Below are 14,071 nucleotides of genomic sequence, written 5' to 3'. Positions count from 1 at the left end.
GCATTTGGCCTTTGGCCCATGGCCCATTATCAAATTCTAAAACTCACATGGCCCATTCCAAAAATCAGTGGCAGCACTAGTGGGGGCTAAAGTTTAGTCCCACATTGCTAGTTGGGAGAGAGTTGGAGTGGTATATAAGGTGGGATGTTCTAGTCCTAGTAAGTGAGTGAGAAGAGAGAGAGCCCTCGCGCACTCCTCCTCCTCCGCCGCCCGCCTCGTCACGACGCGCCGCGCCGCGCCGCGGGTTGCGGGAATCTCGCCGAGCCGAGCTTATCTTTTTGCTGTTTGGGAAATTAATTATGTATTCATTAACGGATGTTAACACAGCCGTTTTCGTTCCGGTTTTTCTGGATCGTGAACTCGTACGTGGGCTGCGTCCCACGACCTTCCCGAACCGCACTATATAAGCGCGGACTCAAACCCTAGCCCAAAAAGAGACGCAAACGCGACTACCTGTTTCCAGTTTATTGCGCCGCCGCCTTCGTCTTCCTCATCCCGTTCGTCGGTGTGCACCGACAGCCGGGACAATAGGCCTCCGGAACCCTGCCTCTCGTGAACCTGTACGGGTGAGAGGCAATCAGGTTTTTGGGGAGCGCTCCGGCGCGACGAGTTCCTCCACACCGACAACTTCTTCCCGGACCTCAGCGACTTCTTCGGCAACCTCAACATGGGCGACAACGACGCTGCTGCGAAGTATGTGATCTTGTCGTTTCTCTTTCAGTTTCTGTTAGAGTTTCTTCTTCTAGTTTCTGTGGTAGATACGATCGATTTGTCTTGTTTAGATGTGATCTGTTCATCTACCTTACTAGTCTGCACGATTAGTTTATTTGTTATTTTCATAGTCATGATTTATCAATTACTTGTACGGATTATTTCATATGGATATTTGATTATATATTCAACATATTATTGGAATGACTGTATTCGGGCCTGGTTTTGGTGGTGTTACAGAGGCAAGTTTCGTACACTTGAAGACAATTTTGTTTGAGAATATGCCACAACTTGTGGAGTGGGTGGGCGTACCTAATAGCCATTTGTTTTCAACGCTTGAAAGCATCACATTCCGAGATTGTCCATTGCTGTGTTCTTTTCCTTCTTGGAGTGCTCTGGCCGTTTTACCAATCTTTCTACTCTTGACATTGATAATTGTCCTATGTTATCTCAGTTTCCCCCCATGCCCCACAATTCCACACTAAGATCTATGATTGTGAGAAACAGTGTGTCAGAAGTAGAAGTGTCATACAATGGGCATAGTTTGTCTATTGATGGGTATAATGGGGCCTTGGTTTTCCACAATATGAATAAAGTAGAATTGATTAAAATTAGAGGTGTATCACACATTTCTTTGTGAGAAATCCAAAAGCTAAAGTCCGTGAGAACTGTTGATGTCCAAAGATGCGACAACATGTTCACTGCAGAACTGGATGACAGTGTTGTCCTCTATTCAGTTCAGAATCTTGTCCTGCAGGAACTATGTATCAAAGGAGAATTATTTTCAAAGGTATTGAAGTGTTTCCCAGCTCTTTCTCGGCTTGTTATCCAAAGCTGTATGGACTTGGATCTTCTGCCAGTGGATGATGGAGGACTCGGTGACCTCACGATGCTCGAATCATGTACTGTACTAATCTGTGCGAAGTTGTTCTCTCGGTGGCCGATGGGAGAAGCAGTTGGAGCTCATACCATCAAGCCTTTCCCTCGTTCTCTCACAATACTTGAGATTGTTGGAGATAAAAGCATGAAGTCAATGGCTCTGCTGTCAAACCTTACGTGTCTCACCATTCTACGTCTGGTTGCTTGTGAAGAATTTACAATGGATGGGTTCAATCCTCTAATGACAGTCAACCTCAAGGAATTGATCATCTACAACAACAATTATAGGTTTACTGACAAAGAAAGCATCTCTATAGCAAGGGATCTGCTGTCAGAGGTGGAAAGGAGCAAGTTAATGCATGCTGGTTCATTCCAACTGGAGAGAGTTAATGTGGACAGCATCATGGCACTGCTTATTGCGCCCATTTGCAGCCACCTTGCTGGTACCCTGTACAAGTTAGAGTTCAGTCATGATAACCTGGTGAAATCCTTCACGGAAGAGCAAGAGCAAGCGCTTCAACTTCTCATTTCCCTCCAAGAACTCACGTTTGATAGTTGCTCTGCACTGCAGTCCCTGCCTGAAGGTTTACATCACATCCCTTCTCTCAGAAAATTAGAGATCTCTTTTTGGGATAGAATCCAATTGCTGCCGCCTAAGGAGGGCCTTCCAGCTTCACTCCAAATACTACAAGTACGGTATTGCAGTTCCGAGCTAACTGAGTTAGCCAACAAGTTAAAAGAAACAGACCCATATTTCTCTGCACTATTAGAAGGTATGTAATACTATCTCACCTCCTGCTTTCTTTAGTTCGACCTGATGCCTACTTTCTGAAATCTGTTGGATAATCCAGTGCAGCTTATCAGTATTTAGTTTCAGAGTAGTCTGAGTGACTGTGTGCTCGTACACGCTGTCACTGACAGTAGCTAGGTTCAGTACATTTACTTAGACCAAGTCTAGTAGCTGCATAGGATGCTCGTGGGGATGGACACGATTTAGATCATGCAGCTAAGTTTTAGAGATGATGGATCTGAGCGGTGGTGGCATGGCACTATCCTGTAGGCTCGGTCTCTGATCCTAGTTTTCAGGAATTCAGTTTTAAGCTGGAAATAAAAGGAGAAGAGAAAGAACAGAAAAGTTGCAATTTTTGTACGCAACACAAAGCACCTGTGTCACTTGTCCTCTAATTCGTGTGTGTTATAGTTGACAGTCTGCTTGTTTCCATTGTAGTGAAACCACGGTGAATACTTTCGGCATCGTGCAACTGACTGCATGAAGATCAAACATTCAATTTATCCGCTGGTTAGTACATCCAAAGTTAACTTCTGCTCCTTAATTCAATGTTTGATTTGCAGTAAATGCAGCTATTCAGTCATTTGGATCCCCCCCCCCCCCCCCCCCCCCATTAATCGCATTTCGTATATAGTCAATTTCCATGCTCCTCGTTTAGCCATTTATTTACAATGTAAAATCTATAGTTTTCTTTTTATTTGAGTTTTGCTAGCTTTTGTTTTGTTTCATACTACATCGCGCTTAATGTTTCCATGTGATTCCACTTGTGTAGAATCTCATCTAGTGAAAATTTGCTAGCTGAGATATTAAGGCAATACATTCTGCAGCCTTTTTTCAGCCTGAATAATGGAACATGTGTCTGCCTCATCTTCGATGAAATAAATTTTGTGTTAGTAGCCTTCTGACCATTTCAGTGTTGCAAGATTCAGGCTCACAAAATATTTAATGTTCTTTTTATGCTCTTCCTTCACCCAGAGCGTGCTGCATGGTTATGAACTATAACTAGACGTGGGATTTGAATTTGACGACCAACCTCACCATCTTCATGACATGTAATATGTGGCATTGTTCTTTGTCAGCCTTGTTAATTCGAAATATCAAATAAGAGCGGAGGTATGAGACACTATCTTAGTTGTAAGATGTATAGGCAATTGTATTGTTTTATTATGGCATGGAATATGGTCCTAACCTCGGCATTATGGAATATTGCACATTCTGTGCTTAACTTATGTCAAGCATTGGCCAATTCATCTGTACACTCATTGGCCGATTTCCTAGTGATTGGATAACTATCTTGTGTTTCATGAGCATTTTTAGGCAATTAAACATGTCTAGATACATCCAATTTTGGGCAATTATTTTAACCCAGAGGGAGTTGTACATATCAGTAAAGAGTTATTTCATTGTCTGGTATGTTTATCTATCTAGGCTGTTTTGGATGATGAGAATGCCTTTTAATTGTTACTTTACATGTTGTAAGTAGTAGACGTGGTAACTATTATAAGAGTATTACTACCTATCTAATCTTATACCTCTTCCTGCTGGTTTCGTTTAATATTAAAGGATTTATTTATTGCTCTGGGTGTTGGCAGACTGGCTGTCAGTCTATGAAACTCAAAGTAATCTTAGAGCATGTACTATATTCGTGGTTTCACTGACATGGAGTAGTTCATTAATCTGGTTGTGCAGAACAATCCCAATCAATGGTGTATTCTCACAGCTTTGCATTCAGGACAGTCTTCGTGTATTAAATTGGGGCTGCATTGACCAGAATTCTCAAAGGCCAGTTGGCCATCCTTTCCGTCAAATAGTGGCAATCCCCTGTGCCATATTCTGACTTCTGGACTCACATTGCATGATATATTGGCTTCTGAACTTGGTTTAATCGTTCAGGTTCAGGTTTCCTTTGCTTCCTATTGGCGAAGCCAAACCCGGATGAAGCCATGACTCAAGCTGTATCCCGACTGCTCTGGTGGCTCGATCTGCATCTCTCTTTGTTCGGTAAGCACGTAGCTGCAGGAATTGCACTGGCAATGCGGCTAGTAATGTCCACCATGAACTATGTAAGGTGCTTTGCTGCTACAAAAAATATCTTTGTTCTTACCGTGAACTCATTGAGTTGACGCAGTTCCTATTTTTTTCAGTCCCTAAGGAGGAAACAGCTCTCCAAGCATATACCCGGAAGCTTAGATTGGTGGTATCCTATTATGTGCCCAGGACTCCAGGATCGACACTGGTACATGTAAATTAAGACTTCCTTTGATTCGATAACACCTTTTTTTTTAGATCTGATTTGATTTGATAACACCTGGAAGATTCGATAGAATTATGCACTTAACTCCTGAATCATTCTAGGGAAAATCTACATATAAGCGCCGCATGACTAGCCCTCCCGTGCGGCGGGTGTGGAAAAGCGCATCACGCCCCTAGTGATGGACCACATCTTATCTCCACCACAAACCAACCCAGAGGCGGAGACCTCCACCACGAGCACAACAGCGATAGGCCTCCACGGCCAAAAACGGCGGGGCTGGCCGCCGCGGTCGAGCACGGCGGAGGAGGCCGCCGCAGCCTAGGTGCGCATCAGCGGGAAAGCCTCCATGGCCAAGCACGGTGGAGAAGGCCGCCGCGGCCGAGCACGGCCGGGGATTCCGCCGCAGCCCAGTGCACATCAGCGCGGAAGTTCTCCATGGCCGAGCATGGCTGGGGAGGCCGGTGCGGCTGAGCGGGGCATCAGCGTGGCGGCCGGCCGCCGCGAGAGCACACATGCACGAGGAGGAGGCTGATTCCGGCGGTTTCCAGCGCTTTCTCTCGTTCCGCCGCCGAGGATGCACGTATCGAGTGGTTGCCGTCGTTGAGCACCGAGCGAAGATGCGGCGCCATTAGTGATAAATTAGCTGAATTTGCCAGATTTTATTACGATAACTACCTGATTAATTAGGCTCAGCTGCCATGTTTTACCAATTACAGAATTTATTTGCCGTATTTTCCCAATTAATTAGCAGTAACTACCGAATTCATTAGCGTAATTACCTGATTAATTTGTCAAATTGCCATATTAGCAACTGCCGGATTAATTAGTCACACTTACCTAATTAATTAGGACTACTTGTCAAGTTAGACGAGGCTATTATTTTGCCCGAACAATTAGCGTTTTGGGAACTGGACATGCATGCTTTTGTGATGCTATGTCCACTCGATGGCCATTTCTTTCCGCCGGGAGTTATGGGGTAGGATGACGTGGCTGAGGTTTCGTATGTGCAAGCGTTTTTATATTGCGTTCGTACTAAGCGACTTGGGCCCAAAGTGAATGGTTCAAGCTGGCAAGCCGCCGCACGAAACGACCCAGTGTGCGGCGCCACCGCGTAGTCCCATCCATCATTCTATTGATAGATAACAGCCTGACTTCTCATCTATTTATTTCAGAGTGGAGTGGCAACTGGCAGGGCAAACGTTTGTACCAACAACTTCTAAGGCTGGTGCCAATGCATCACCACACTATAGCCTCGCCACGTCAGCTCTCGCCCCCACTCTCACCCCACTCTCACCCCACGGTGCCAGTGCACGGGCTATAGTGCCATCTCTCACCCCACTCTCGCCTCACTCTCGCCTCCCTACAGCCCCCACTAGCACCACTATCGCCCCTCTCACGCCTCGCTGTCGCCCCAACGCGGGCGGTAGCCGGGCGGCAGCGGGCGGTAGCGCCCGGCGCCAGCCCCAGCGCCCGGCGCTGGCGTCCCGCCCCACTCCCGCCCGCCTCTCGCCCCAAACCGGGCGCTACCGCCTCCACTCCAGCCTGCGTTGGCACCAGCCTAAGCCACCTGTTATGCCCAATCCCGACGACACTCACCTGACCATGCCGCCGCACTTCCTGCGTGGCAGCCCGCCCCTCTTCCTGAAGCTTACATTGGTGGTACATGTGGTATCCTATTCTGAAGCTTAGAGTGGTGGTATCTTGTTCTGTGTCCAGGAGTCCAGGATTGGTGCCGGTACGTTCTAGTTTTGACTTCCTGTTATTTGATAGATAACATGAAGCAATTAGTGAATGAACTGAACCCCACTCTATTGACTGATACAAGCCTTACGTATCGTGCATGGCAATTGGCCGGCAAATGTTGGTACCCAACAGCAGCAAGCCACCTGTTTGACCAACGCTGAAGACACAGCCACCTGACCATGCACCCCCACTCCATGCGCAGTGAGGAGATCCAGTCCGACCTGGCCCTTGCCACCGAGCATGGCGGGCACCATCCACGCTGACTTCATTGACATTCACTGCATCTTCCAACTCTGGGGCGCCCTTGACAGTCGTCCTTGTGTCAACAGTCCGCCTACTGCAACATCATCTTCGAGACCTGGGACCACGTCGCCGGCGTCATTACTCTAGTGCCCGCACAGAGCAGTTTATCAACCTCTTGGGCCCGCCCCGCCCCGCCCCGTGGGCAACAGCAGCTTATCTGGTGAGTGGCGGAGTGCTGGCGCCACAGCCACCAACATCTTCCTCCTGTGGAACTGTAATATCCCAGGTTTAGAGACGATTAAGGGGTAGAAATTAGAAAGAGATGTGCATTGCATTGTAAAATATGGGAAAATTTCGCGCTTTTATAAAAAAAACTCGCATCTTAGGGGGGACAAGTTTCTCTCTCGACACCACTTAGGGTTAGGGTTTCGAGAGTGCGATAAACTTGAACCTATCTAAACTCAACTAGGGTTTTCGAGAAGAGAGGGGAACAATCTACCTCTCAACTTAAGTTGCATGATTGAATTCAAACAAGTTGAGTTTGAATTTTAAATTCAAACATCAATTATATATACCATAATTCAAATTGAGATAATTCATTAAACAAATAGATAATCAAGTATATAAAATAATACAACACATAATTAAAGCTCATTAGAGAAACCTTGAGCTTTATTGATTATCATACAAGATACATTGTCATTTACAATATCCACATGAATAATCATTATTACAACACATTACAGAAATAGAAGAAATGAAAAAGAAAAGTAAAAAGATTACAAATGATACTATATGGCTAAGCTAGCTAATCATTCAAGGAGTTTTGATCATCAAGTGATGAATAGCTTCTTGATCATCTTCTTTAACCCTGCACAAAGAAACAACAAAGACAAACACATTGGTTATGCCAAGTGGCAAAATTTGGTGGATAATACCACAACCCTGCCGAGCTGATCCACCACAAGCTCAAGTTCCAAGCCACACACACACATGCAGCACACAAGGCCTGCTGCATGCTTAACAACACACACGGCCAGGGGAGAGTCACCAAAGTGACCTGGTGGTGCTGTCGACCAGAGAAGCAAGGTACAAGGGGGTATAAAACCTTTTCACAGCCAAACCCTAGCTGTTCATCGCCAGATTCTTCAAGGGTAAGAACAGCAAGAACAGGAAGAACAGCCAGAGCTGCTCAACCTTCCAAATACCACCAGCAATTAATCAAGCCAAGCCAGCAGGAGGAGCAGGGCAAGCCTTGAACAATAACCAGAAGCAAAAACCTCTACATCAGCACACTTTCTAGGAGCTGGAGTGAGGTATATCAGAAATCATGAGCAAGCACTGTTTTGCTCATCCAAATTAAACATATGCATAAGCCACTCAAGCCAGAGGGTTGAGATACCCTGTTTGTATCATCATTTGGCTACCAGCCATATGGTGCAAGCAAAATAAGGGAAAATCCATTAGGAAACTATCCAAGGGAACATTAATTAAGCCAACAGAATTATAAGTGGCATAATCAAGGAAATCCAGCATGGATTTAATCCCTATCTAGCCATCCAGACTCACCTAGCACCACACAGCTAGTTATACCATCAGAACATAGACATCTGCATGTCTATTTTAATTTCAACATCAAAAGCTACTGGAAATCCAGTCACGGATCAACCAGATAGCATGAGAGAGTCACAACAAAGCCACAGAAGGGGGAGCCACCCTTGGACAGCACCAAGGAGCTGTCAGGGCTACCTCAAACCCACAGGATCACTCAGCAAGCCACTGCATCATGACCCAACAGGGTTCAGCATGAGCTAGGGTACCCAACCAGTGCTTGGCATCCCTATAGCTCCATTAAACCAAACTATGAGATCATCACTGCTAAGCAGTTCACATCATTTATCCATTCAATTAAATAAGGCAACACAGATAAATGATATACACAAGATAACTATGCATTAGAGCCTTGCATATGATCCAATGGATCATTGCAAGCATCAGCAAGTGCTGAAGCAAGTAGCAGCATGAGCCAGCAAAGGCTTGAGTGCCACACAGACTCAAGGAAGAGTATCAGTGAGTCACAAGTTATAGGATAGCAGCCATCACCAAGTAACTGATGATCATATAATCATCAGGGCTTGCCAGAGCATGTAAGAACATTCTAGAACCAAGCCTAGCATCAATTCATTGACCAGATAAGATAAATAGCCACAATTTATTAACAAATGCATCACAGATAATCAAATAAGTGATATATATTTACATCCAGAAGCAAACCATCTAGGGGTGGAGCTGTATAGACAACAGCTATGCTCAATAGAGCATTTCCATGATTCACATCTCAATAAGCAACATTCCAGAGGCACTGGCTCTTACAGATTGCATGGATTACACACAGTAATCAAGCCAGGGGCCAAGATTATGAACACACAGGATAGCCTAGCAGCAGTAGCAATATCAGGAGCAATCCAATAAACCATGAGCATCACTGGATGCTCATGAACAATTACAGGAGTGCCACAGCAGTATTACAGCATGAACAGAAGCAGGTAGGAAGCACAGAATCATGCACAGCTAGTCAAGTAGAGCCGCACAAGCTTGGGCATGAACGTAGCAGCAGCACACAGCAGCAGCACACAGCAGCATACGCACAGCAATAGCAAGCACCGCAGCAGCAGCCAATAGAGCAGTAGCAGCAGCACGGCATAGCCTCTCCATGAGGAGGAGCAGCCGCAGCTAAAACCAGAAGCAGGAGGAGGCACAGATGAGGGAGAGAAGGAGAAGGGAACATACCAGGGCGAGCAGACATGGGTCGCGGCCATGGCGGCCACGGCGGCACACGCCAGGCGCACGGCAGCGCCAGGCCAGGCCAAGCCACGCCTTGACCAGCGCTGCAACGCCTAGCACCACCACGGCGAGGTCACGGCAGCACCGCAGCCTCGGAGCGTCGGCGAACACCAGATCGCCGCGAACCCATGACCGCGTGCAGACGAGAAGGGGCGAGCGGAGGAGGCGACGAGGACCGAATCGGCGCGGACCAAAGGGTGCGCCATCGAGTGGCGGTTCGCCAGCTACTAACCACGTCGCCGGGGATGGCCGGAGACGGTCGGTGAAATTCGGCGACGGCGACGGCGACGCGAGTCGCCAGAGCGTCGAGGAGAGCTAGGGTTAGGGGAGAGGCAGCGTCTACGACGCGACTGGGTCGGTTGGACCGAGCCCAGTGGGCTGGTCCAACCTAACCAGCTCGGGCCACCTGACAGGTGGGACCCGAGGGCATTTTGGTCATTTAATAAATGACCATTTAATTGGATATTTCTAGAATTTTTATAAAATAAATACAGCTCTAAAAAAATAAATAAAAATATAAAAACCACTCAGAATAAAATTCGCTATCATAATAAAATGTGAAATAGCATTTTTGAGACAAATAAAATTGGACCATGATTTAAGGCAAAGAATAAATATTAAAAATACTCATTAAAAATAACACACCATATTTTTAATGATAAAATAAGTCCATAAAATTCTTTTGGACTTTAAAAACACCTTGGCAACATTCCAATGTAGCATTTTGCCTTAAACAGAGTATCCCTAAATTATTCTTAGTAAACACCTCTTACATGAAATAATAAAGCACCGGGGAGGGGAAACCAAACCCTAAAATGCGGAAAGCATGCATAATTGCTTCTTTAACCATTGCCCTTATCGGACAATGATGCTTCTTTCAGAAACAGAGGATCAGGGTCAATCCAAAGCATCCAACTGCATTACATCGCAGTTGCCAGGCAAGTTCATCGCTTGCTCATGTCATTTGAGTATTTTTACCAAATTACTTGCAAAGTACTATACTTATCACTCTTGCATGAAAATCAAAGATACTATTTTCATAACTATGAATATGACTATGTGGTTGGCAATGGAACCATGGTATGTGTTGATATGGTGGAGGTTCCATTGCAAGGGTTTATATCCATCTAGGATTAAACAACAAATGTCGTCCAGTGATTCTTGTGCCGTAAAACTCGTGTTAACCATAAGATCTGGAGTGGGACGGAGTAGTCAATTGTATTTCCACCTCTCGTACATCAACGGATGCGCTTACCGTAGACACTTGATCCAGTTAAGGACAAGCGGTAAGGTGGGGAACCTGTTAAAGTCCCCACGGTAATGCGGTCTATGATGGGTTGCATCTACCGGCGAAGGAGTTTATGGTAGTTGGCCCAGAACTATCGTCGTGGTCGGGGGCCATCCTTAATTGGTATAAGTACACCGGCGAGGACCCAGGGTCGGGGATTGCAACAAAGGGTGGGTGTGCGAGGTAGCGGAGGAATATGATTGGCTAAGACCTTATACCGGGCCTCACACCAAAGGAAGTGTGGACGGGAAAGCTGCCCGGTTGGCACCATGGTTAAGATCTCTTATGGGTAAAGCAACACACCTCTGCAGAGTGTAATGAATCGTGACCTGTCACTCCCTGTTCCGGGTTTGGAACTGTGAACGCTGCCGGAAAGGAACTCCATGAAGTTCTAGTAAACCGGTGAAGGCTGACGGACATAGTTCTTCTAAATAAAAGCAACCTCTTGAAGAAATGATTATCAAAACCTGCATTGGTATTAGACTTTCTGGTCTAGTATCGTAGTTAGTGCATTAAACACCTCTTTCCTAATATGAACTTGTTGAGTACGCTCGTACTCATACCACTCTTAAATCCCTTGCTTAGATTGCCTGAATCGTCTTGAGGAGGACATCGACAACCAGGAAGGAGCAGAAGAAATCTGCTATGAAGAGCCAGACCTCTCCGGAGGTGTAGAAGGCGTATACTATCTTATAGTCTACGGAACCGGGAACGGTTCTGAAGGAGAACAAGCCTAGGGTCGTGGAGTAGTAGTAATAACCGAGTAGTATGAACACTTAGTACTTAGCTGCTCGAGGAGAATAAATGTATAACCTGCTAAGACTTCTATATTGTAAGTTAAGCTGGGTTCACCTCGAACCCAGGAGTATTCCTCTCTGGACCCAGGAGGAAATCCGTGATGATATGTACATATGGTTTGTAATAATAAATGAATGAGTTATGGACCAGCTATGTTTTGTTGTACTACTCTGAGGGATGTAATATTTGCGGATTGGTACTTCGTGAATGTTATATCAACGACTGGCATACTACAACATGCAGTGGTATGCAAGGTCACCACAGTTGGTATCAGAGCAAAAGCTTTGACCTTAGGTTGGAACCTAGTAAATGGGACAGAACGTTAGGAGTCAAATAGGATTAGTAAAGAATTCTCTAAAAATATGGTGTCTATTCACTTGAGAATAAAACAATCATATTTTTTAGTGCGATAATTCTTTATTATCACTATTATGATGCATCATTACTAATATTATATTCTTTCTTATCCACAGCCTAAAATGGCCAGTTCACGTTCCGGACGTAACGTGAAAGTGAAGGAATCAACTCTGAATGATTACGACGGAGGACTCGCTGACATTCTCCGTGCAATGTTACTCGAATTTGGGTGCGATCCCCAAATCCGAGTAATGAAATACATGTACTACGATGGTACAGTATTGGCGAAGTGTAGGGTAGGACTACAACTACCAGAATCCTTAGGAATGAGTGCAGTGATGCCAGCGGGAGAGGCTAGGACCATAAGAACAGCCTATCACATAGCCATAATGAAAGCCATCACAGACATTCGGGAACATAAGACTAAGGATCTTATTGGTTCCGAATTCTCACATATTCCACATATGGAGGAGGAAGATGATCCTATGTTGAACCACTTTAAGTTTGCAAAGCGAAAGCCTGCACAAGCCGCTAAGTACATGGATAACTGCCAAAACCTACTGACATTGTTCTTTCAGTTGAACCGACATCTGTCGGGGGCAATTGATACAATGTTGGATGAATTCACTGAGCCCAAGGAGGAGACAAAAGGAAAGGAGCCGATGGGGAGTGAGGTCCATACACCAGTGTATTCGCCTGGTGATTTTATTAGTATGGACGTTCCAGAACCACAAACCACACCTACCACACCTAGGTACTTTCCTAGTAGCTCACAAGGAGGATATGAGGGAGGAGAGGAATCCAGAAACCACCAGCGTTCCGAGACTCCTATAGAGAATTCCACAGGTTGGCGTTGGGGATCATTCATGGGAACTGATAGTGATCCAGTGAGATGTAATCCCGAGATAGACCAAGACGCCATAAACCAGTATCAGAACCATCAGTATAGTAGGGGTGATTATGAGGAGTATCCGATAATGATCGAGTCGGACACAGATGGTGGGAATGCCTACGGTGGAGTCACAGGGGAGAATACCCCAGGGGAGGATTATGCTTCATTAAATAATCATTTCATGACAACAGATTTCTCCCTGGGATCATCCTCTGATTCGGACTACCAGCCGACTGGGAGACCATATGTCCCAGACTCTATCAGGAGGACCACCCGTTCGACCGGATGGAAGCCCGGGATGTACCAGGAATGAAGCCACGACTAGAGACCACCACGGGAGGCGAGACTACAATACAGTTGTACCACATGTATTGTAGTATGTAATATTTGTATAAGTTGTAATTATACTTTAATAAGTGAGTTTGCATACTCACACTACTACTGAGTATTGTAATAAACCACTTAAGTATGTATATACATGGTATATGTTTTGTATGATTTGGATTTGCTTCTTGATTTCCATTGCGTGACTAGTTCTGTGCACAAAGTTGAGCTCAGAAAACTTGCGCATGGAGTAACTATGAGTACCACTTTGTGTTACAGAACTAGGGGAAGATGTCGGGAACGTTAGGAGATGAGAGCGAAGCACAACGTCTCGAGCGCGAGGCAAAACAGAAGGAAGAGGCGGATGAAGCAGCAAGAAACCAGTTTCCACCACCACCACCACCTATGACGCAGCAGAACTTCCTCCAATACATGCAGATGTTGGAGGAGAGGCAGTGTGTGACCATGGAGCAGCAAAATAAATTCTTTCAAGAGTTGCTGCAACAGAACAGGGTGGAGAGGCCAGAGAACCAAGGAGTTACTCGGTCAGATTTTCAGAACACTAAGCCAATATCGTTCGCCTACGCGCCTGAGCCAATGGACGCGGAGGATTGGCTGATGGATACTGAGCGAAAGCTCAACACCGTTGGTTGCAATGACCTGGAGAAGGTCAGGTATGCTACACACTTATTGTGTGGACCCGCCGCATCTTGGTGGGATAACATCGTTGCCGTTTACCCAGCTGAGAAGGTGTTCACCTGGGAGGAGTTCAAGAGAAAGTTCAGGGAATCCAATGTCCCTGAAAGTATAGTTGAGTTGAAACGTCGGGAGTTTGAAAGCCTTGAACAGAAGGATAAGACTATCCTGACTTATGTCAGGGAGTTTTCAGGATTGTCTCGATATGCTGTTGAAGAGGTCAACACGGAGGACAAGAAGAAGAAGAGGTTC

The 14,071-nt window shown here is 45.7% G+C and overlaps 1 protein-coding gene across 1 annotated transcript; it reads left to right on the top strand.

The window, feature by feature from the left end:
• The first annotated feature begins 909 nt into the window (after positions 1-909).
• LOC127346604 (uncharacterized) lies at positions 910-2,965 on the top strand. Its single transcript, XM_071818490.1, has 2 exons — positions 910-2,363; positions 2,819-2,965. The coding sequence occupies exons 1-2, from the start codon at positions 1,406-1,408 to the stop codon at positions 2,830-2,832; spliced, it is 972 nt and encodes a 323-aa protein (XP_071674591.1). The 5' UTR covers positions 910-1,405; the 3' UTR covers positions 2,833-2,965.
• Positions 2,966-14,071: the final 11,106 nt, after the last annotated feature.

This window comes from Lolium perenne, chromosome 4 (genome assembly GCF_019359855.2).
Source record: "Lolium perenne isolate Kyuss_39 chromosome 4, Kyuss_2.0, whole genome shotgun sequence".
Lineage (NCBI taxonomy): Eukaryota > Viridiplantae > Streptophyta > Magnoliopsida > Poales > Poaceae > Lolium > Lolium perenne.
This window is presented reverse-complemented; position numbering and strand designations above follow the sequence as displayed.